Raw genomic sequence first — 22792 nt, 5'->3', positions numbered from 1 at the left:
TGGCCTCCCAAAGTGCTAGGATTACAAGCGTGAGTCACTGCATCCTGCTGTTATTTTTCTTTGCCATTGATTTTGTAGATTTCTAACTTTTCTGCATCAATCATGTATTATTTTTATAAGATGGGGTACATAAATCAAAAGGAGGTTTCCCAGAGAGATAGTGAATACAGAGAGCTAAGAAACACGAGCCACTAGCTCTGGCTCCAGGCCTGGAACCCCTCTGCTTTGTGACCCAGGACTCCCTCCTCAGATGCCAATGAGGACTTATCCCTGGGTGGCACTGCCAAATGAGAGCTGCCTCCCCGCTCCAGCCCCAGAACTCCCTGGACGGGTCTGCCATGCAGGTCGGGAAAGGTAGGGTTAACACCCTCCTCCGATTGGCACCAAGAAGCTGTTTATAACTAGAAATAAGTTCTCCTCCCTCCCAAGCTTAGCCTGAGGCATTTCCTGGAGGCAAGAGCTGGAACAGTCTTTACAGTCAGAAAGCCCCAAAGGCTTCTCGCCTGCTCCCCAGCACAGGTGTTGGGAAAAGTTAAATACTTGGGTACCTTGGAAGTGAGTTCCAGAAGGTCTCTGACCCCACATAGCTCTGAGCGAGCAGGACCGCTCTCGGGGCTGAGAGTATTGGAGTCAATGTCATTTCCCTAGCTTCTCTCTTGTGTTCAAAAATATCTCTTAGGCTGGGCGCAGTGACTCACACCTGTAATCCCAACACTTTGGGAAGTCAACGCGGGAGGATTGCTTGAGGCCAGGAGTTTGAGACTAGCCAGGGCAACATGAGACCCTGTCTCTACAAAAAGTAAAAAAAAAAAACAAAAGCAGCTCATGTTAGTACTATGAAGAAAATCAAACTGATAATTTATGGAGAGTGACTCTGGCTTGAAGAGTAATGTTACATGTTCTTTGTTTCTTTTATCTTTTTTTTATTTTTATTTTTTGAGGCGGAGTCTCGCTCTGTCGCCCGGACTGGAGTGCAGTGGCCGGATCTCAGCTCACTGCAAGCTCCGCCTCCCGGGTTTACGCCATTCTCCTGCCTCAGCCTCCCGAGTTGCTGGGACTACAGGCGCCCGCCACCTCGCCCGGCTAATTTTTTGTATTTTTTTTTTTAGTAGAGACGGGGTTTCACCGTGTTAGCCAGGATGTTCTCGATCTCCTGACCTCGTGATCTGCCCGTCTCGGCCTCCCAAAGTGCTGGGATTACAGGCTTGAGCCACCGTGCCCGGCCAGAACTAAAATCTTAACAGTGATTATTTCCACATGATAGGATTATCAGTAGTTTTCCTTTGCTTATTTGTGTGAACCACACTGAGCATGTTACTGCTTTTGTACTAAGAAAGGGAAGCAATGTAAGTTATTAAAAAGAAATAGATTCCATCTCCGTGACTCAGTCAGCCCTTCCAAAAACAAGGAACAAGGGCCGTCCTACAAATGAGGTTGAAGTCTTCCGGGGAAAGAACAGAAATCATTGAATTTAAAATGCCTGAGCAATGTGCAAATTTGGAGAGAATACAAATTCCTTGCGCAAGACAGAGGTTGTGGCGGCTGCTTGAGTGATAGCAAAGGATGAACACTCTGTACTATGTGGGGCAGGCAACCAACACACGCAGAAGATCACATGCACAAAAATAGTGCATTCTGTGAGCATTCACCCGGGGGCAGGCCTGGGCCAGGTGCCGCACATGCACCCTGTGTCACTAGATCCTCATCCCAAGGTGGAAAATGAGGCTCAGAGAGGTTAAGTATCTTGCCCAGGGTAACACAGCTAGTGAGAGTAGAGCAGAGATCCAAATGCAGGACCATTGGCTATGCTCATATTTATTACTCTGTGCCATGTACAAAAAAAAAAAATCATTTTTCTCTTTGGGGCCTTGGCCTGATATGCTTGGATTTATATACAGACCGAATGCCAAGGGCAGACTCCAGCAGGCATCAAGGACAAGGCAATGATGGAGTGTAGCGAAAGTGTTGGCTGGCAGCTGCTTGATGCTGACTGCCTTCTTGCTGCTCCTGGCCTATCCTCATTTTGAAACTTCTGCCTAGACCAGGCACAGTGGCTCACACCTGTAGTCCCAGCACTTTGGGAATCTGAGGCAGGCAGATCGCTTGAGCTCAGGAGTTTGAGACCAGCCTGGGAAACATGGGGGAACCCCATCTCTACAAAAAATACAAAAAATTAGCTGGGTGTGGTGGTGTACACCTGTAGTCCCAGCTACTCAGGAAGCTGAGGTGGGAGGATCACTTGAGCTTGGGAGGTGGAGGTTGCAGTGAACCAAGGTCACTATACTGCCCTTCAGCCTGGGTGGCAGAGTGACACCCTGTCTCAAAAGCAAAACAAAACAAAAAAAAGCTTTTGTCCGGAACTTTCCCTGACTGCTCTGGAACGCTTCTCCATTGTACTCTTTTTTTTTTTTTTTTTTTTTTTGAGACGGAGTTTCACTCTTACTGCTCAGGCTGGAGTACAATGGCAGTATCTCAGCTCACTGCAACCTCTGTCTCCTGGGTTCAAGCGATTCTCTTGCCTCAGCCTCCCAAGTACTTGGGATTACAGGCATGCACCACCACACCCAGCTAATTTTGTATTTTTGGTAGAGATGGGGTTTCACCATGTTGCTCAGGCTGGTCTCGAACTCCTGACCTCAGGTGATCCACCCACCTTGGCCTCCCAAAGTGCTGGGATTACAGGCATGAGCCATCGCGCCTGGCCTCCATTGCACTCTTGTAAGGCCAGACTGATGCCCCTGCTCAAACACCTTCAATGGCTCCCCGCTGCCCACAGCAAGACCAAGTTCATATTCCCTGGCCTGACATACAAGACCCAGGCTACCTCAGATCTCACTGCAGAAACCTACCAAGTAGGATCCTTGCTGGGCTTCCCTTTGTTCTATCACCTTGTGCCTGGGCATGAATTGGGACAGGACATGCCTGAATTTGAATCCTAGCCCTGCTGCTCTTCAGCTGGGGCTCCTGGGGCAGGTTGCTTCCCCTCTCTGACCCTCATTTTCCTCAGCTGAAAAATGGAATAATGATCCCGACATGTCACAGGGTGGTTGGGAAAGTATATGAGAGAGTGCTTGTGATGTGCTTAGCATAGGTCTAGGAGGGGTAATTTTGTTATGTTGCTGCAGAGAGTAAATGAATGGGTCTCCCCGCACAGTCTTCAGGGACCTGTGCCTAATTAGCATATTTGATCCACAAAAATGCAGGCTGAGAGCTTTGGGGCTGACTGTACAGCTGAATCAGCCTAGTGCCTCCCCGTCGTTGTCCCAGCTGCTTTAAAATCGTGTTCTCGGCATCCCTTCCCTCCCTCTGAGGCCCGATCGCTTTCCTGTGTTCTCCTTTTTGTCCCTTGGCAATCCCATTTTTCATGCCTCCAACACTATTTTAAGCCCCAGCAACCTTGTGTCTTCCTCGGGCATCCCTTATCTCTCCCAACACCTTTCACCGAGAACGGAGTCCTCTCAGTTTCCTTCATCCCTGCTGTCTGAGCAGCCTTCTGTCTCCTGTGCAGCAAGGAGGGCCACTTCCTGCCCTGGGGCTGCAACTCCATGCGATGCCTGATCTTGTCTCACCAAGCTTTCCTAATGAAAACATCTCCCTCCATTGGTCCCTCTGCAGGGAATCTTTTCCCTCCACTGGCAGACAGGAGAGGCTACGGCAGAGCAGAGATTGGGGAAATATGTTCTGCCTAGCTTCCTACTCTCTTCCCTTTCCCCTGCCCCTCTGCCAATAGAATGACTTGAATTACAGGCTATATCAGTAAAAGCATGGTATTTAGAACAAAGGACGTGATAGGCCTTCGTTTTCGTGCTGAGTTAACCACATGTAGAATGTTGTGGCTTCCAGTTCAAGTGCCAAGCTATAGGGAAGGAAAGCCTATAGAGGCTGAGAAAATGGACTTCAGAAGCCACAAACCTGGGTTTAAATTCTGACTCAGCCACTTTGCAGCCAGACGCAAGTGACTGAACTTCCTTTTTTTTTTTTTTTTTTGTGAGACAGAGTCTTGCTCTGTTGCCCAGGCTGGAGTTCAGTGGTACGATCTCAGCTCACTGCAACCTCTGCCTCCTGGGTCCAAGCAATTCTCTTGCCTCAGCCTCTCTAGTAGCTGGGACTATAGGCGCATGCCACCACCCCTGGCTAATTTTTTTATTTTTAGTAGAGAGAGGGTTTCACTATGTTGGCCAGGCTGGTCTCTAACTCCTGACCTCAGGTGATCCGCCCACCTCAGCCTCCCAAAGTACTGGAATTACAGGCATGAGCCACTGCGCCTGGCCTGAACTTCTAAACAGGGCTTTTTTAATCAACCTATTTACTGGCTTTGTTTCAAGGATTCACTGAGGGTAATTTCCAGTCCTACAAGGCTGTGTGGGGCACCTCCTCTGGGCTCCCAGGACACCCAGTGCACACTTACCAGGCCTGTCTTCTGTGTCCAGCTTGTGTGTCCAGGCCATCCAGAGCCCGAAGGCTTCTGGGAGATGGAATTAGGGCAGCTATGCCAAGAGAGTGGGGGGTGGGGTGCACAGAAAGCCAACTGGAGTGTTGGCGGGAGGTACCTGTCACTCCTCTTCCAGGCTGGTCCCTGTGGGCAAGTCCCTGTGAGCTCACTAGCCTGTCTCATGGCAGGCCGGGACTGTACACACCTTATCCCAGCCACCCTGCAAACATCTCCAGTTTACTGATAGGACAACTGTGGCTTCGAAAGGTGAGGCCACCTTGCTCAAAGAGAGCCAGGGAGTGGCTGAGCCCAGCTCATTTCTGACCCCAGAGCCTAGCTCCTGCTCTGAATGACAAAAGCAAAATAGGCCACCAGCCATTTAGAGGACCCTGGTCCCCCAAGGAGAAGGTCTGACCTGGCCATCGCGTCTTACTCTGAATTAACACTCTAGAGAGTGTTAAATGCCTTTCTGTGTAGACCCCTCTCAAGCAGGGGAGTGTGGTTTTCCTGGTATGACAGGCCACCTCCTGTCTGACAGGTCACTAAGCTGGTCCTCATCTGTCACTATCACTGTCCTATGGCAAGGCCTCTGACCCTGAAGCCTGGGCTGTGGACATTGGCTCTGTCATGTGGCACCTGGGGAGTCCATCAGAGTGAAGGGGTCAATAGCTTCACTTTCTTCTAAACAAACTCCCATCCAAAGGGCTCAACTATGCAATTTCCAGCCTTCCCTAGAGACAAGGGCTTGAGGAGAGGCTATTTCACGACAGAATTTACCCATGGAGGCAAAAGCCTTGGAGTTCAAATCACCCCCGGTTCTGTCCCACCAGCAAGAACTTCTACCCAAAACCCAGGGAGACAGGCAGCTCTATAACGGTTTATGGCCCTAGGACCCCAGAATTCCATGCTTGGAGCTGTGCCCACCCCCACACCGGAAATAGCAGGTGATGTGTGCAGAAGGGTTTCTGGCAGGGTGATTAAAAGAAGGGAGATGGCTGGGCACAGTGGCTCACGCCTATAATCCCAGCACTTTGGGAGACCGAGGGAGGTGGATCACCTGAGGTCAGGAGTTCGAGCCCTGCCTGGCCAACATGGTGAAACCCAGTCTCTACTAAAAATACAAAAATTAACTGGGCCTAGTGGTGTGTGACTGTAATCCCATCTACTCGGGAGGCTGAGGCAGGAGAATTACTTGAACCTGGGAGGCAGAGGTTGCAGTGAGCTGAGATCGTGCCACTGCACTCCAGCCTGGGCGACAGAGCGAGACTCCATCTCAAAAAAAAAAAAGGGAGAGGTGGAAATGGCTCCAAATACAGGGTAGACAGGGCTGCCTGCTCATCACAGGAGTTTCCATCTCTCCCATTTGAACAGGGTACACTGCTTTCACAGTGCCCTCCCCATTCTGATCTCGTCTGATCCTTGAGATTACCTGTGCCCATGAGGCAAGAGGGCAAGGGACAATGCTTATCCTTATCCCCCATTTGTCTTTTTCTTCTTCTTCTTCTTTTTTTTTTTTTTTTTTGAGATGGAGTCTTGCTGTGTTTCTCAGGCTGAAGTACAATCATGCAATCTTGGCTTACTGAAACATCTACCTCCCAGGTTCAAGTGATTCTCCTGCCTCGGCCTCCCGAGTAGCTGGGATTACAGGCACACACCACTGTGTCCGGATTTTTGTATTTTTAGTAGAGATGGGGTTTCACCATGTTGGCCAGGCTGGTCTCGAACTGCTGACCTCAAGTGATCTGCCCACCTGGGCCTCCCAAAATGCTGGGATTATAGGTGTGAGCCACTGCGCCTGGCCTCCCCCGTTTCTTTTCTTTTTTTTTTTTTTTTTGAGACGGAGTCTCGCTCAGTCGCCCAAGCTGGAGTGCAGTGGCCGGATCTCGGCTCACTACAAGCTCTGCCTCCCGGGTTTACGCAATTCTCCTGCCTCAGCCTCCCGAGTAGCTGGGACTACAGGTGCCCGCCACCTCGCCCAGCTAGTTTTTTGTATTTTTTAGTAGAGACGGGGTTTCACCGTGTTAGCCAGGATGGTCTCCATCTCCTGACCTCGTGATCCACCCGTCTCGGCCTCCCAAAGTGCTGGGATTACAGGCTTGAGCCACTGCGCCCGGCCCTCCCCCGTTTCTTAAGAGAAGAAACCAAAGCCCAGAGAGGCCAAGTGACTGACCCAAGGTCACACAGGTCCTTAAAATCTAGGGCTAGACCCTAGCCTCCTAAATTTTAATCCAGTGCTCTTTTCACTACCCTAGGCCACCTTTATGAACAAACTAACAGTAAAAAAGGACAAACATGTTGAAGCCTGGAGTCTGGGTGTGAAAGAATATTCAATATGCAGACCAGTCCCTGAGATGGGAGGTGAGGGGAGCCTGCTTGTAAACTCTTCAAAGAAAATTCCCAACTTGGCTGGGCACAGTGGCTCACGCCTGTAATCCCAGCACTTTGGGAGGTCAAGGCGGGAGGATCACTTGAGCCCAGGAGTTTGAAACCAGGCTGGGCAACATGGTGAAACCCTGTCTGTATTATTAAAAATAAAAATAAAATAAAGTAATAGAGAAATTCCCAACTTTATAGGAATCATTGGTGGTTGTCCCCCTTTTCCACCTGGCTCTTCTGGGTAAAATCACTTTAAGGAGGAGAAAACCATAATTACCTCCTTGGGATGGCAGAGCACTTAAGGGACATGTCAGAGTGCTGAGAGTAGACTCCTGTTGCTAGAAAAGGCAGCATCACCATCATCATTTCATATTTAGAAAACTAGAATTAAGTACCTGTCATTTTTGTAATTCAGACCACAGTAAGTAAAGCTGGAGGAAACCTCCATGACTGGGAGAGACCCACAGAAGCTCAGCAAAGTCTTTTTTTTTTTTTTGAGAAAGAGTCTTGCTCTGTTGCCCAGGCTGGAGTGCAGTGGCGTGATCTTGGCTCACTGCAACCTCCACCTCCTGGGTTCAAGTGATTCTTGTGCCTCGGCCTCCTGAGTAGCTGGAGACTACAGATGTGTGCCACCATGCCCAGATAATTTTTGTATTTTTAGTAGAGATGGGATTTCACCATGTTGGCCAGGCTGGTCTCCAACTCCTGGCCTCAGGTGATCTGCCCGCCTTGGCCTCCCAAAGTACTGGGATTACAGACGTGAGCCACCGCACCCAGCCCCAGCAAAGTCTTAAGCAGGACAAAGCTCCCCACCCCCAGGGGCCAGGAGACGAGGGAATGTCTGGAATTCCAAACCCTAAGATTGGGGCTGGTTAGGGGTTGAGATAGGTTAAGAAAATCTGGACTAAATGCCCTTTAAGATGTACTGAATTCTGCCAGTCTGTGTGAAATCCTCTTGCTGATTATTGATCGTTGGAAGGGAATTTTCAGTGTGATGCAAAGTGAGAATTTCATGCTCCTTTTGAGGACCCCACCCCACCCCGTACACACATAGGGTAACCTCTAGACAGAATGAATTATTATTATTTTTTTTTTGAAACAGGGTCTTGCTCTGTTGCCCAGGTTGGAGTGCAGTGGCATGCTCAGCCTCCACCCCACCAGGTCAAGTGATCCTCCCACCTCAGGCTCCCGAGTAGCTAGGGCTACAGGTGCATGCCACCACACCTGGCTAATTTTTCTATTTTTTGTAGAGATGAGATTTCACCACGTTGCCCTGGCTGTTCCTGAACCCCCGTGCTCAAGCGATTCAACTGCCTCGATCTTTCAAAGTGCTAGGATTACAGGCATGAGCCACTGCACTCAGCCCTCAGAAAGAATTTTTAACACTAGTTCTGACTACTGAATTGCAACAGCCTCTGGCCACAGTCAAAGCCCCTGCCTCGCTGCCCCACACTCAGAGATTTAGAGAAGGCCAGATGCCAAGCTGCTCTGGGGAGCCTCTGCTCCACCCTTCCTCTCCCTGGGGACTGGCCTTCCCCCAGGTGGGTCCCCTGGAGCCCGGGTGCCTCCCTAGCTTCTTCCAGGCATTGCATAAACATGCTGTGGGTGCCAACACCCCTCCCCACCTCTAAGCCCCTTCTTCCTTGTCAATGCCAATTTCCTTCCAAGAAGGATCCTCCTGTTCCATTTGTCCTGCTGGCTGCCTCCCCGCCACTTCCTGGCAGAGCCCCAGTGAACCCCATTGCCTCTGCCTAGTTGATCTCTCTCTTGCTCTTTCTCTTTCTTTGCTTCTGGGAATTCTCTTTGCTCTCAGCCTTTTTCTCTTGATTTTGCTTGTTTATTTCTCTTCCCACTCGTTCCTTCATTCATGTATTGGGACTTAGCACAAGTATTATTAATCATTTTTCCAAAATGTCTTATTTAATATCCATATGCCTCTTGTGCTGTGAATTCCAGGACGGCAGCGCCTGGGTCTTTCTCACACATGCCTGGCACATAGTCCATTTTTGGCGAATATGTGAGGAGATGCACTTGTCCTCCTCTTCCTGTTCCCTTCCAGCTGGGCTGACCGCCCAGTCCCTGACTCCTGAGAACAAGCTGCAAACACTGAGAGCTGGGCTTTGAACCAATGACTGGGCCGTGGGCTGGCCTGCCTTGTGGCCTTAACTCCCTCCCTTCTGCCTTCTTTTTTTTTTTTTTTTTTTAAAGACAAGGCCTTGCTCTGTCATCTGAGCCTAAGTGCGGTGGCTTGATAATAGCTAGCTGCAGCCTCGAACTCCTGAGCTTAGCCTCAGCCTCATGAATAGCCGGGACTGGGACTACAGCTGAGCACCACCATGCCTAGCTAATTTTTATTTTTTTAATTAATTTAAATTACTATTATTTTGAGACGGAGTCTTGCTCTGTCGCCTAGGCTGGAGTGCAATCTGCTCACTGCAACCTCTGCCTCCTGGGTTCAAGCGATTCTTCTGCCTCAGCCTCCTGGGTGGCTGGGATTACAGGTGTGTGCCACCACCCCCGGCTGCTTTTTGTATTTTTAGTAGAGATGGGGTTTTGCTATGTTGGCCAGGCTGGTCTCGAACTCCTGACTTCAGGTGATCCACTTGCCCCAGCCTTCCCAAAGTGCTGAGATTATAGGTGTGAGCCACCATGCCCGGCCTCTATTATTTTCATTTATGCACATTCCCTTCCAGACTTGCTTGGTTTGTGTGAGAAAAAAGAAATTAACATTTTCACAGTCATGATGCATCACACAATCATGTATTCCACTTTTAAACATTCTTGAATATTTAGTTTCCCATGTCACTACCAAGTCTGTCAATATCATTTTTTTTTTTTTTTTTTTTGAGACGGAGTCTCGCTCTGTCACCCAGGCTGGAGTGCTGTGGCCGGATCTCAGCTCACTGCAAGCTCCGCCTCCCGGGTTCACGCCATTCTCCTGTCTCAGCCTCCCGAGTAGCTGGGACTACAGGCGCCTGCCTCGTCGCCCGGCTAGTTTTTTTTTTGTATTTTTTAGTAGAGACGGGGTTTCACCGTGTTAGCCAGGAGGATGGTCTCGATCTCTTGACCTTGTGATCTGCCCATCTCGGCCTCCCAAAGTGCTGGGATTACAGGTTTGAGCCACCGCGCCCGGCCTGTCAATATCATTTTAAATGGTTACACAACACCCCCTTGCATTTTTCTTTTGTTTGCTTTTTTTTCTTCTTTACAGAGGTGCTCGAGTTACCACCCTGTATTTCTTGAGTGTTGACTTACTAGTTTTTTGTTCCCCTCCCTGTATGATTTTACCCAAGCTCCTGGCGTGGCAGGGCCATGCAAGTTCTCACCAATCGTTTCTTCTTCCAGACTGCACCTGGCTCTTTAAGCCTAACCCGTCCTCCCACCCCTGTAGGGACTCTCAGGTCCCCTTTAGTAAACAAGGACGGGCTCTGCCCCACCACCTCACAGAGGCACAGCAGCACTGTTCAAACACACATGCCCACGACATTGCCACTCACGGACTAGGAACAAAGACACTGGAGTCTTAAGTCCTCTTGGAGACACTAGGTCTTCAAAGCTTGCCGGCAAATGTGGTAGTCGTGTTCTTTGCCAGGGCCTAGAGAAGGCACTTAGAAAATAACTGTGTAGAAGCAGCAGTGGGGAGGTGGGATGCAGTGACCCAGCAGGCATTTCTAACCCCACTTTGCTTCTAACACTTCAGCAGCTGCAATTTTTTTTTTTTCTTTTTAAGAGACAAGGTCTCTGGCTGGGTGCAGTGGCTCACGCTTTTAATCACAGCACTTTGGGAGGCCGAGGTGGGCATATCATGAGGTCAGGAGTTCGAGACCAGCCTGGCCAACAGGCCTGGCCAACATGGTGAAACCCCGTCTCTACTAAAAATACAAAAATTAGCCAGGCATGGTGGCATGTGCCTGTAATCCCAGCTACTCAGGTGGCTGAGGCAGCAGCATTGCTGGAACCCGGGAAGCGGAGGATGCAGTGAGCCGAGATCGTGCCACTGCACTCTAGCCTGGGTGACAGAGCAAGACTCCGTCTCAAAAAAAAAAAAAAAAAAAGTCAAGGTCTCACTCGTTGCCCAGGCTGGAGTGCAGTGGCATGATTATAGCTCACTGCAGCCTCCAACTCCTGGGTGCACCCTCCAACTCCTGGGCTCAAGTGATCCTCCAGCCTCAGCCTCCTGAGTAGCTGGGACTACAGGTGTGCACCACCATACCCACCTTATTTATTATTTTCTGTAGGGATCGGGTCTCACTCTGTTGCACAGGCTGGAGCAGCTGCCAATGTTAATTAAACCTTGGGATCTCCTCAGAGGATTTAATTGGCACCAAGTGGAAATATTTCATCCGGTCCAACTGGATCACTGTACAGGTGGGAGAACTGAGGCCCTGAGAGGCGAGGCGGTAGGTGTAGGAACACCATTCTGGATGGCCCCTGAGCTGTTTTCAAAGCACCCCTGAAAGAGTGCTTTCGAGATCTGAAACGAGAAAGTAGTAGTTCCTCAAGGGAGATGAAGTTTGACCTGGGACTATATTCTGAAAAATTTGAAAAACTGCCTCCTTCTCAAATCCTTTAAAGCAGCATTTTCACATGAGGCCTGAACACCAGTCTGGGTGGGTGGGAGGTATAGAGACTAAGAGAAGGTGAGAGGGGCCATGTGAACAGGAATGGGTAAGACCAGTAAATCCTGGGAACTCCCAACTCACCTCGCCTTGCTCCAGGGACAAGCACTGGACCTGAGGAGTTCAGGGAGGTCCCTGGCAAATGCCTCCAGGAGGAAACAGTTCCTGCTGCCCATCAGGATGGCTGACCCTGGGCCTGATCTCAGCTAATTCAGCAGCTCAGGGGGAGGACACCACCCCCGTATCTGCTCTGCATCTCAAATAGACCAACAGAGCTGGCAAGGCAGAGGGATTGCTATTGATTTTCACTTGTATGGGCTGACCTAACAAAACCAATCCATCAAGTGCCTGTCTGCCTCTGCTTCAGACTCTCATCCTAAGCACGTGCAAATAAATTGCACCAGCATCCAGGGTGATTTGTCAAGGTCCAGCCAGGCATGGGCCCTGGCTTCCGCTGACAGGATGGGGCTCCAGGCTGGGCTGGGCTAGGGTCAGCCCAGTCAATGCCCCACTGTTGACTCGCCATTGACTGACAACACGCATGGTGGCCTGGCAGCTGCTGCCATGCTAGGAACTGGTTGTCCCTGCCTCGGAAGGGGCTTTGAGGAAGCAAGTCCCACTCACTTCGACAGGGCTTGGCAGTGACATTCTCACTTGTTTCTTAAGGTTTCTATGTGAACTCTCGATTTGGGGGAATTTATTACAGTGCAGATGCAACCATGAGGTGCTGAGTTTGGGGGCTGCCTCTGCCACTGGCTGAATGTCCTTGCACCAGTTGTGAGATGGAGATGACACCACCTATAGGGTCTATAGCCCTATAAAAGCCAGGGTCCAATTCCTGTTCTGCCACTTTCTAGCTGTGGCCGGGGCAGGTGCCTTCAGCCCTTGGTGCCTCCTTTTCCTCACCTGTACTACGAGGCTGAAAATGGTCCCCACCTCCTACGGTGGAGCTGTCATAACTGAATGAGAAAATGGAAAGGACCATGGGGGCTCCCCCCACCCAGCCCTTCATTCCACTAGCAAGGACTGGAGGCTCAGAGAAGGGGGTAACAGTCTGGAGTCACACAGCAACGCAGAGCAGCATTAGGGGGGTTACAGGAACCGCAAGCAAGAGAGGCTGATGGAGAGAGCACCTGACCGTTCTGACTGACCATCCTGCCCTCCAACTGGCGGCTGTCCCTGAAGAATGAGACACAGGGAACGTGGGTCATGGGCATACACGGATCTTCGTTTGAAAGGGTCAAAAATTTTATTAGCAGGCCTTTTTCTGTTTTTGAATATACAGGTTTCCTGCTGTCCAGGGTAAAGGGGAAGTGGTGTCTTGTGGCCCGAGGTTTGCGGCGCTTGCCTTGGGACTCCATCCCTGTCCCTTTCCCACCAGCACAGCTGGGGGAAGGTGCCTGCTTGCCGGCCCCATGGATTCTTCGGCTGTGGCATAAGGCACTGTGTGTTCTGCAGGAAGGCGCTCATGGCTGGCTGGTAGATGAGAGGCGGCCTTCTCAGGGGCTGCAAAGCTGAGGCTGTTGAGGGGTCAAGTTGAACTTGGGGACCCTAGTGAGGAGGCCCCAGGCGATGGGAGCGCAGCCTGGTGAGTCTGGTGCCGCTGCCTCCCCGCTGGCCCTGCACCAGGCCTCAGGATGGGATCATGCCTTTGCTCCTCTTGCGGTCGGCCATTGTTCTCCGGTTGTGGTTGGCTCTTGCTGCCTTGTTGGCTTCCTTCTTCCTGCGTTCCTGGGTTGTCTCGCGGCTCTGCCCATGGCCCCGGGGGCTGCCGGCCACTGCTGTTGAGCTGTCATGCCGGTACCTGAGGGAGACACAACCCACCCCACGAGAATCTGTCAGCCGGAAGAGGCTCTGGCGGGGAGAGCTCACAGCCTGCCTTGGTGTTCACTGGGAAAGGACACACAGACTGGGCTTGGTCCCCCACGTCCCAACTTCAGATGGAAGGAGAGATGGAGCCCGGCAGGGGCAGGGCCAGGGCCCTGGGGCTCTGACCAGCCCCGAGCCTGGTATTTTCTCTTTTCTTGGCCTTGCTTCCAGGTGCGCCCATTGCTACGTGTAGCGAAGGCACAGCTAGAGGGCTGACACAGCCCACAGGAGACGGGGAGGGCTTTGGGTGGGTCTCCTCCTTTCTCCGTCTGGGGCCACATGCTGCAGCTGAGACATTACTCCTGTTCTCCACCCTAGGGCTTTGCTTGGCGGCCTCCAAAGACCAAGAGCACTCACAGATGCGACCTAGGGCCCTTTCAGACCATCTCGACCACTGGGATTTGCCAGAGCTCCACACTCAGGGGGTTGGGATGGATGAGAAGTCAGGGTTGCTCTGCTCCCTGCTCAACAAACTTGTGTGGCTCCCCACTGCCCGCAAAATGAAATCCAAATGCCTTCCCTGTGGCCAGGCCTCCTGCACCCAGTAGACAGTGCTGCATGAAGCCTAGGGCCAGGATCGGGGAGTGGGCTTTTACTCCTGGCTTGGCCTTAGGTGGAGGCAGATCCTTGGCCCCTCTGAATATTTCCTCACTGGGAAGATGCGGGGCCTGGATGAGGAGTCTCTGGGTACTGATCTCAGTTCCCCTCAAGATCCCTGTCCTGACCACGCTTGCTTTCTTACTTTTCTGCCCTCATATGACAAACTCCTCTGAGCCCTTTTCACCCTTAGGGGCCCAGCTCAAGTGCCCATCACTTCCATACCTCTATTGGCCAGAAAGGATGTGTGTCTGAGCTCTCTCACATTTACACTCTGCCTGGACCCATTGGGTGATAAATCCCCTCCTGTGTTCACCAAATAGTGGTTATGAGTGGGGACCCTGGAGCTGAGCCATCTGGGCTCCATCTTTGCTCCGTCACATACTAGCTGTGTGACCTCTGGCTGGTTACTTAACATCTCTGGGCCTGAGTTCATCTGTCAAATGAGGATAGCGATAATGGTAGCTACTTCGCAGGGTTGTCGTGAGAACTAAATACACAGGGAGCACTAATTAGGGTGTATGTGTGGGTTTCCTGGGTGGCTGGTTGGGCCCTCCCCAGATGCTGGGAGGGGTCCCCCTAGAAGCAGCCCCTTGAATCCTCACCCCTTCTTGGCGAGAAAGGCCATGCGCCTGGCTTCTGCTTTCTCCCTCAGCACTGCAGGGTCCTGCACGAAATGGTCAGGCTGTGGAAGGGAGAGAAGACCAAAGCTGAAGTCAGGAGCTGCCGCATTTTCCTAAGCGGCAGTGAGGCCCTGCTCAAGTGAATCTTGTCGATGCCTCCATGTCATGTGTGAGGGAAGCTGCAGCCTGGCAGAGCAATGCCCAGGAATGGAGCGGGATTACTGTGGTCTGAGGTTTCCATTAGGAGCCCCTTGCCCCACCTCTTCCCTGAGCGGGTGGCAGCTGAAGGGACTGAGGCTTCCTGGACAGGCTGGTAGAGTGGATAGACCATAGTTATGGCATAACAATGACAAATGGGAGTGTCGGGGAGGCCAGGACGGCCACTGTGAGAGGCCATGCAGGGCTCTGAAGGCTGTGGGAGCCACCCCTGGGAGCTGAGTGGTCCTGGGAGCTGCAGGCCTAGGCCTCACTCTGGCACCACCAGCAGCATGTGTGAGAGTGCCCACTCTCAAGGACAGCCTTCTGTGCCAATAGTGCAAGGAAAAACCGGGACCTAGGAACCACAGACAGGCTTTGGTGGCCAGTAGCTTTAAAAAGGAAAAAAAAAAGCCAGGCACTGTAGTTTACATCTGTAATCCCAGCACTTTGGGAGGTCTAAGTGGGAAGATCACTTGAGTCCAGGAGTTTGAGACCAGCCTGGGCAACACTGTGGGATCCCATCTCTACAAAAACATAAAAACTAGCCAGGTGTGGTAGTGTGAGCCCATAATCCCAGCTACTTGGGAAGCTGAGGTGGGAGGATTGCTTGGGCCCGGGAGTTCGAGGCTGTAGTGAGCCATGACTGCACCACTGCACCCCAGCCTGGGCGACAAAGCGAGACTCTGTCTCTACAAACAACAAGAAGGCTGGGCATGGTGGCTCATGCCTATAATCCCAGCACTTTGGGAGGCCGAGGTGGGTGGATCACCTGAGGTCAGGAGTTGGAGACCAGCTTGGCCAACATGGTGAAATCCCATCTCTACTGAAAATACAAAAAATTAGCCGGGTGTGGTGGCGAGCTCCTGTAATCCCAGCTACTTGGGAGCCTGAGGCAGGAGAATCACTTGAATCTGGGAGGTGGAGGTTGCAGTGAGCCAAGATCGCGCTACTGCACTCCAGCCTGGATGACAAGAGTGGGACTCCATCTCCAAAACAACAATAACAACAAAACACACACACAAAACTGGTAGGTTTTACATAAAAATCTGGGCTGACCCCTTGCCTGAGAAGCAGAGAAATCTGTGGAAACCCTGAGTCTGTGCTTCCACCAAGGAGCCCCTGAGGCAGGGCACGTGCTTCCCACTGCTCAGTGCAGTCCCCACCAGGCCCCGCTACTCATTGCTGTTGGTGACCTGGCCCAGAAACATCTGAATTTGTCACCCTGGTGTGGGGCATGATCCCGGGTTGCTGCCCCGTCACCTGAGTAGTACCGCTTTTATCTGTTCTATATGTTAAGGTTCTAGTTAAGATTTCATTCAAATAAAAAATTTAGCGCTAAAAAGTAGAATTTTCTAACCTACTGATCCAGATGACCTCCCAGGGCCCTTGGGCTCTAACTCCTCTCTGATTTTAAGAATTGCCATCCTGGGCACGGTGCTGGTAACTGCCCTTCTCCTGACCCCCAGGCTCCTGGGCCTAATAATGAAGCTGGCGGCTCAGAGGCCCTGCCTTTAATCTGTCCCCTGGGTCCTCACTAGTGGGCAGCAGAAGTGAGTTCTAAGCCAGCAGCTCTCCAAGCAGACATCCTGGGCTCAAAGGGACTCCTCCTGTCCCTGCCAGTGATGCTGGGGCTGCCTCACGGCCAGATGTAGGGAGGGGTGAAGGGCACTTCTGATTCACCCTTCAGAACTGCACTTTCCCCTTCATCTGCCACCTGTCAGGGAGGTACCTTGGGAGCCTCCTCGTCAGCCTCCTCTTCCTCATCGTCGTCATCCTCCTCCTGCCCTTCTCTAGGCACTTTGGTTCTCAGCACCTGAGGGATGGTGAATGGCCTGAGGGTGTGGAGAGAAATGAGATCAAAGACAAGGTTCAACCAGGAGCAAGAGCCACAAGGAGGAGGGAACCTGGTTGGGTGAGAGGGGGCCGCCAGGAGGGCTCAGGAGGCTGAGAAAAACCAAAGGGGTTTCAAGCCAGCTTTGCTCCAGCCCCTGAATTCTCTGAGGTTAACAGAATTTGAGGTGGGGGTTGAGGGGGAAGCTGAGATGGGGCCGGGAGGGTCTCCAGTTCTCTCTTTAGTCAGGACAGCTCTGCTTTGATCAGTATTGGGGAAATCGCTGTAACATTCCACCTGAAAACGTTTTATTCAATTAAGAAGAAAAACGGACTGCGCGCGGTGGCTCACGCCTGTAATGCCCACACTTTGGGAGGTTGAGGTGGAAGGACTGCTTGAGCCCAGGAAGTGAGACTAGTCTGGGCAACATAGTGAGAACCCCACCTCCGCAAAAAAGAGAAGAGCTAGCGGGGTGTGGCAGGGTGTAGAGGTGCATGGCAGGGTGTGGCGGTGCGTGGCGGGGTGTGGTGGTGCGCGGTGGGGTGTGGTGGTGTGTGGTGGGGTATGGCAGTAAGTGGCAGGGTGTGGCGGTGCGCACCACACCTGTATTCCCAGCTACTCAGGAGGCTGAGGTGGGATGATCACTTGCAGTCCAGGAGACCAAGGCTGCAGTCAGCCATGAGTCCATCACTGCACTCCAGCCTGGGTGAGAGAGGGAAACTCTGTCTCAAAAAAGAAAAATGCAAAGCTACTGCATGACACCGAATAAATGTTGCCCCATTCAGGGTGGGCTGGGGGGTGGAGGAGCACTGGATTAGGAGTCAGGAGGACTGGGTTTGGGCCCTGGATCTGCCACATCTGTGTAAACAAGTGGGTGAGGGAGCCCCACGGGCCTGCGAGCTGCTCTGCCCTGGAATGCCACCCCCTCTACGGCCTCACCTGCGGCTGATGAGCTCGTCGTCTGAGTCTGCATCATTGGCGCCCACCTGGTTGCCATCATATGTGTCATCGTACTCATCCTCGTAGTAGATACTGTGGTAGGGCAGGCTCTCGCCTGGCTGCAGTGGCACCTGCAATGGCATAAGCATGGGTTTGGGGGGCTCAGGGGCTGGCCCGGTCTCCCTGGCCCCGCAGACACCTGGCCTTGGTGGCACTACCTCCTCCACCACCACGCTGTACTGCTCGTAGCGCTGCCGCTGTGCCGCCACTGCACGCTTGTCGTTCAGCAAACTCCGCGTGTTTTCCTCCTTCCTGGTGCTGAGAAGGAACAGCAGAAAGAGGAAGGAAAACCATTAGGCTTGGAAGGTCACAGGGTATGGAGGGTCCAGAGACCACAGGCTTAACTGCTCCAGCCCTCAGACTGTCACAGAGACAAATGAAATCAAGCCTTGGTGAGGGCGTGGGAAGGTGGGACTCTCACTGCTGCTGGTGCCCATAAGGATGGCACCAGTCACTTTAGAGGGCATCCCAAGAGCCATTGTTTTTTCTTTGTTCTTTTTTTGTTTTTTTGAGAGGAAGTCTTGCTCTGTTGCCCAGGCTGGAGTGCAGTGGCACAATCTCGGCTCACTGCAACCTCCGCCTCCCAGGTTCAAGCAATTCTTCTGTCTTAGCCTCCCATGTAGCTGGGACTACATGCCTGGTTAATTTTTGTATTTTTATTAGAGATGGGGTTTCACCATGTTGGCCTGGTTGGCCTCAAACTCCTGACTGCAAGTGATCCCCCCATCTCAGCCTCCCAAAGTGCTGGGATTACAGTCGTGAACCACTGTGCTAGGCCAAGAGCCACTGTTAAGAGGTAAAATGGGGCCAGGTGCAGTGGCTCACTCCTGTAATTCCAACACTTTGGGAGGCTGAGGCGGATGGATCATGAGGTCAGAAGTTCAAGACCAGCCTGGCCAAGATAGTGAAACCCTGTCTCTACTAAAAATACAAAAATTAGCTGGGCATAGTGGTGGGTGCCTGTAATCCCAGCTACACAGGAGGCTGAGGCAGGAGAATCGCTTGAACCTGCGAGGCAGAGGTTGCAGTGAGCCGAGATCACGCCACTGCACTCCAGCCTGGGCGACAGAGAGAGATTCCGTCTCAAAAAAGTAAATAAGGCCGGGTGCGGTGGCTCAAGCCTGTAATCCCAGCACTTTGGGAGGCCGAGACGGGCGGATCACGAGGTCAGGAGATCGAGACCATCCTGGCTAACCCGGTGAAACCCCGTCTCTACTAAAAAATAAAAAAAATTAGCCGGGCGAGATGGTGGGCGCCTGTAGTCCCAGCTACTTGGGAGGAGAATGGCGTAAACCCAGGAGGCGCAGCTTGCAGTGAGCTGAGATCCGGCCACTGTACTCCAGCCTGGGCGACAGAGCGAGACTCCGTCTCAAAAAAAAAAAAAAAAAAAAAGTAAATAAATAAAAAAGGTAAAATGTGCTCACCTTTCAACCAGGATATTCCCTGTCAAGGCATGGACCCTAAAGAAACATTGGCTGTGTGTACGGAGGTCTGATTAGGGATTTTCTTTTCAGCATTGTTTGCAACAGTGAAAAATGAAAAGCAACTAATGTCCATCATGAGTGAAAGAGCCAAATGAACTGTGCCACATCTAAATTACAGATCGCTGTGTGTCAGTTGTCAAGAAAGACATTGATCTATTTGTACTAACTCGGAAAGAATTCTCACTTATTCCCAAGGAAAAAAAGCAAGCTACAGAAAAATGCATACAGTATGATCCCCAAAGCAAACCACACTAACTCTGTTTCTATGGCCACACACCTATGCATGTCAATGCAGAGAGAAGGCTAGTAAGCCCCTCGCCAAATGACAGTGGTTACTGCTTGGAAGCACTTGGAGTTGTTTAAATCCTTTTTTTTGTTACAGGCTACGGTGCAGTGATATGATCTTGGCTCATTGCAACCTCCGCCTCCTGAGCTCAAGCGATTCTCGTGCCTCAAGCTCCTGAGTAGTTGGGAGTACAGGTGCGTGCCACCATGCCTGGCTAACTTTTCTATTTTTTTATAGAGATGGAGTATCTGCCATGTTGGCCAGGCTGGTCTGGAACTCCTGGCCTCAAGTGATCCGCTTGCCTCAACCTCCCAAAGTGCTAGGATTACAGGAATGAGCCACCGCGCCCGGCCTAATTTTTAAATTTTTTTGTAGAAACGGGGTCTCACTATATTGCTCGGGCTGGTCTTGAACTCCTGGGCTCGAGTGATCCTCTGCTTCAGCCTTCCAAAGTGCTGGGATTACAGGTGTGAGCTACTGTGCCCAGCCTGGATCTCTTAAACAAAAATATTTTTCATTTTAAAATTTTTATTCGTTTATTGTTTTTTCAAAAATGACCTTTCCTTGCCAACAAACAAAAATTTAAGAAGCAGCAAGGCCACACGTGGCTTTCTGACTGAGCTCAAGGGAGCCCTAGGGACCTCTGGGATGTAAGAAAAGGTGGGAGGCCCAGTCCTCTTCTTATCACCTCCACCTCACCACAGCAACCTTCTGTCTCTTCCACAGCTCAAGTTTCCATGTAAAATTTCACTGGAAGAAAATGTTTGGAAGCCCAACTCCGGTCATGTTACACGTGAGGAAACTCGGGGCCGGACACAGTGGCTCATGCCTGTAATCCCAGCACTTTGGAGGCTGAGGCGGGCGGATCGCGAGGTCAGGAGATCAAGACCATCCTGGCGAACACAGTGAAACCCCGTCTCTAAAAAATACAAAAAATTAGCCGGGCGTGGCGGTGGGCACCTGTGGTCCCAGCTACTCGGGAGGCTGAGGCAGGAGAACGGTGGCACCCGGTGAACCCGGGAGGCGGAGCTTGCAGTGAGCCGAGATTGCATCACTGCACTCCAGCCTGGGAGACAGAGCTAGACTCCGTCTCAAAACAAAACAAAACAAACAAAAAGGTGAGGAAACTCGGGTGCATTGGGTGGGGGAAGGGACATGTTTGGGTCACAAGTGAGCTGCAGCACAGCCTTGGCAGAGACAGGCTTCTCAACTTGCGGCTTTGCAGACCTGTGAAAAAACCTGGCTTGTCAGAAACATACCCAGGCCTGTGGAATGTAGCTTCTAGCCCTGCAGGGAAAATCAATATGAGATGCCAGGCAAGAAAATCCAGCTTAGCTGTGAAATCGGGTCTCTGGAATGTATCAAGGGTAAGATAATAAAAAAAAAAAAAAGACACAAAGCCAAACATAGCTTCCATAAAAATCTTATATTAACTGGCTTTTGGTGCAGGGAGAGGCAGGCATCTGAGTCCGTCTCAGTCTGTCGGGCTGTCTGCCTGGCAGCCAGGGCAGGTCAGGACTGCAGCCTTCAGCGTGGTGGACTAGGGTTTGCCTCCCTTCACGTCTTTTTTTTTTTTTTTTTTTTCTGTTGCCAAGGCTGGAGTGCAGTGGCGCGATCTCAGCTCACTACAACCTCTGCCAACCAGGTTCAAGCAATTCTCCTGCCTTAGCCTCCCGAGTAGCTGGGACTACAGGTGTGTGCCACCAAGCCCAGCTAACATTTTGTGGTTTTTTTTAGTAGTCTTTATTAAGGACCTGCTCTGTGCCAGGCAGGGTATGAGGCTGAGTTGGGGAGAGATTCAGAAATGAAGAAAATATAGCTCTGCCCTCATGAACTCAGTGTAGTGGGGATGACAGACCAATCAACACAAAATGTGCTGAACAGAGGCCCTGGAAACAAAAGGAATGGACTTGGTTCAGGAGGACTGGCTATGCATCTGTAGGAAGGGGTAATGGAGGTTCCATGGTAGGAGGCTACTTGACTGGACCAGGAGCCCCAGGGTATGGCAGGAGGGATGGTGCACTTGATTTAGACCAGGGAGAAATCTCAGTTCAAAGAAATCTTTCACATCCACCAGGGAAGGGGCCTGTGACTGTGACCTTGGTCCTGTACCTGGCTTTCTTCGCTACGTTGAAAAAGAGGTAGAGAGGAAGAAAAAGGAGCCCAAGCTTGTTCAGGCGGTAGGTGCCACTGGTAGGAGCACACCCATGCATTTGACACATATTTCCTAAGGGCCTAATAGCTTCCAGGACCTGCGCTGGGCCAGGAGACTGAGGAAGAATGAGAGGCATCACCACCCTTTCTGCTACACCTTCGGCTTCTGGTCCATCCCGTCCCCGGTTCTGTGCAGTGGGGCAGTTCTTCCATGCTATGTGGCCTCTGGTTATGTGGCTTCCTGGCAGGGCCAGGCAGAGAAGCATGGCAAGCTCCACCCACCCTAGCTGTGCCCTGGAAGACACAGGTAGGGACAGTGAAACCCAGGTACCCGGACAGCCTGTCCGGGGAGGTGTGACCTTGGCCCCAGACATTATTTGGAGCCAGGAAGGAAAAAGAAAAATCAGGATCAAAGTCAGCTGGGAGAAGATGCATTCGAGGCCAGAACTTCAGTCAAGCCTGGAAACACAGGCAATGGTGGCTGCAGAGACCCGCTGGAGTAGGTAGCTTCCTCAGCCTCCAAGATGGAAGCAAGCCCAGGGAACATGCGGGTTCCCCTGAAACCTCACCACCTTTCCCTTATCTACTCAAGCGTGTCCTTCAAGGCCCAATTCAAACTGGTCCTTAGCAGGGTGACCCCTGCCTTTGAACTTCTAAAGAGCCTGCAGAAGCAACAGACAACTCCTTTTCCAGATGAAGAATCGGGATCCAGAGAGGCAGAGCAACCCTCTTAAGGTCACACAGCTACTAAGAGCAGAGCCAGGGCCAGGCACAGGTCTCCTGATTCAGGTCTGCTTTGCCACTTCCTGGGCTGTGTGACCACAGGCAAGTCCCTCATCCTCGCTAAGTCTCAGTTCCTTCTCTCGGCACCCACTTCCCAGGGCTGATGCGAGAAAGAAATAAGATGACACGTAGAAGTAGATTCAGCACCTTCTGGGCTCAACAAAGTGAATCCTGTTTCTTTTACTACAGGACTTTTCAGAGCCTTAATGTGCTCTGTGACTCCCCAAAAGGCAGACCAAGGGCACAGACATTTAAAAAAAATTTTAAATTATTGTTTGAGATGGGGTTTCACTCTTGTTGCCCAAGCTGGAGTGCAATGGCCCGATCTCGGCTCACCACAACCTCCGCCTCCCAGGTTCAAGCGATTCTCCTGCCTCAGCCTCCCGAGTAGCTGGGATTACAGACGCCTGCCACCACGCCCGGCTAATTTTTTGTATTTTTAGTAGAGATGGGGTTTCACCATGTTGGCCAGGCTGGTTTTGAACTCCTGACCTCAGTTGATTCCCCCATCTTGGCCTCTCAAAGTGCAGGGATTACAGGC

The 22792-nt window shown here is 51.5% G+C and overlaps 1 protein-coding gene across 6 annotated transcripts in view; it reads right to left on the bottom strand.

Moving 5' to 3' along the window:
- Positions 1–12653: 12653 nt before the first annotated feature.
- ASCC2 (activating signal cointegrator 1 complex subunit 2) overlaps positions 12654–22792 on the bottom strand; it is a 52046-nt gene continuing 41907 nt past the window's right edge. For all 6 annotated transcript variants that reach the window (XM_030914890.1, XM_010359473.2, XM_030914889.1 and 3 more), the window contains 5 exons: positions 17703–17802; positions 17485–17615; positions 16444–16546; positions 14499–14578; positions 12654–13231 (listed from right to left, as the gene is read on the bottom strand). In XM_030914890.1, the coding sequence (XP_030770750.1) occupies positions 13060–13231; positions 14499–14578; positions 16444–16546; positions 17485–17615; positions 17703–17802 (586 nt within the window). In that variant the 3' untranslated portion in view covers positions 12654–13059. The remainder of the gene's footprint in view (positions 13232–14498; positions 14579–16443; positions 16547–17484; positions 17616–17702; positions 17803–22792) is intronic.

This window comes from Rhinopithecus roxellana, chromosome 13 (assembly GCF_007565055.1).
Source record: "Rhinopithecus roxellana isolate Shanxi Qingling chromosome 13, ASM756505v1, whole genome shotgun sequence".
NCBI lineage: Eukaryota > Metazoa > Chordata > Mammalia > Primates > Cercopithecidae > Rhinopithecus > Rhinopithecus roxellana.
Note: the sequence above shows the minus strand (reverse complement) of the source record. Positions and strands in the feature narration are given on the sequence as shown.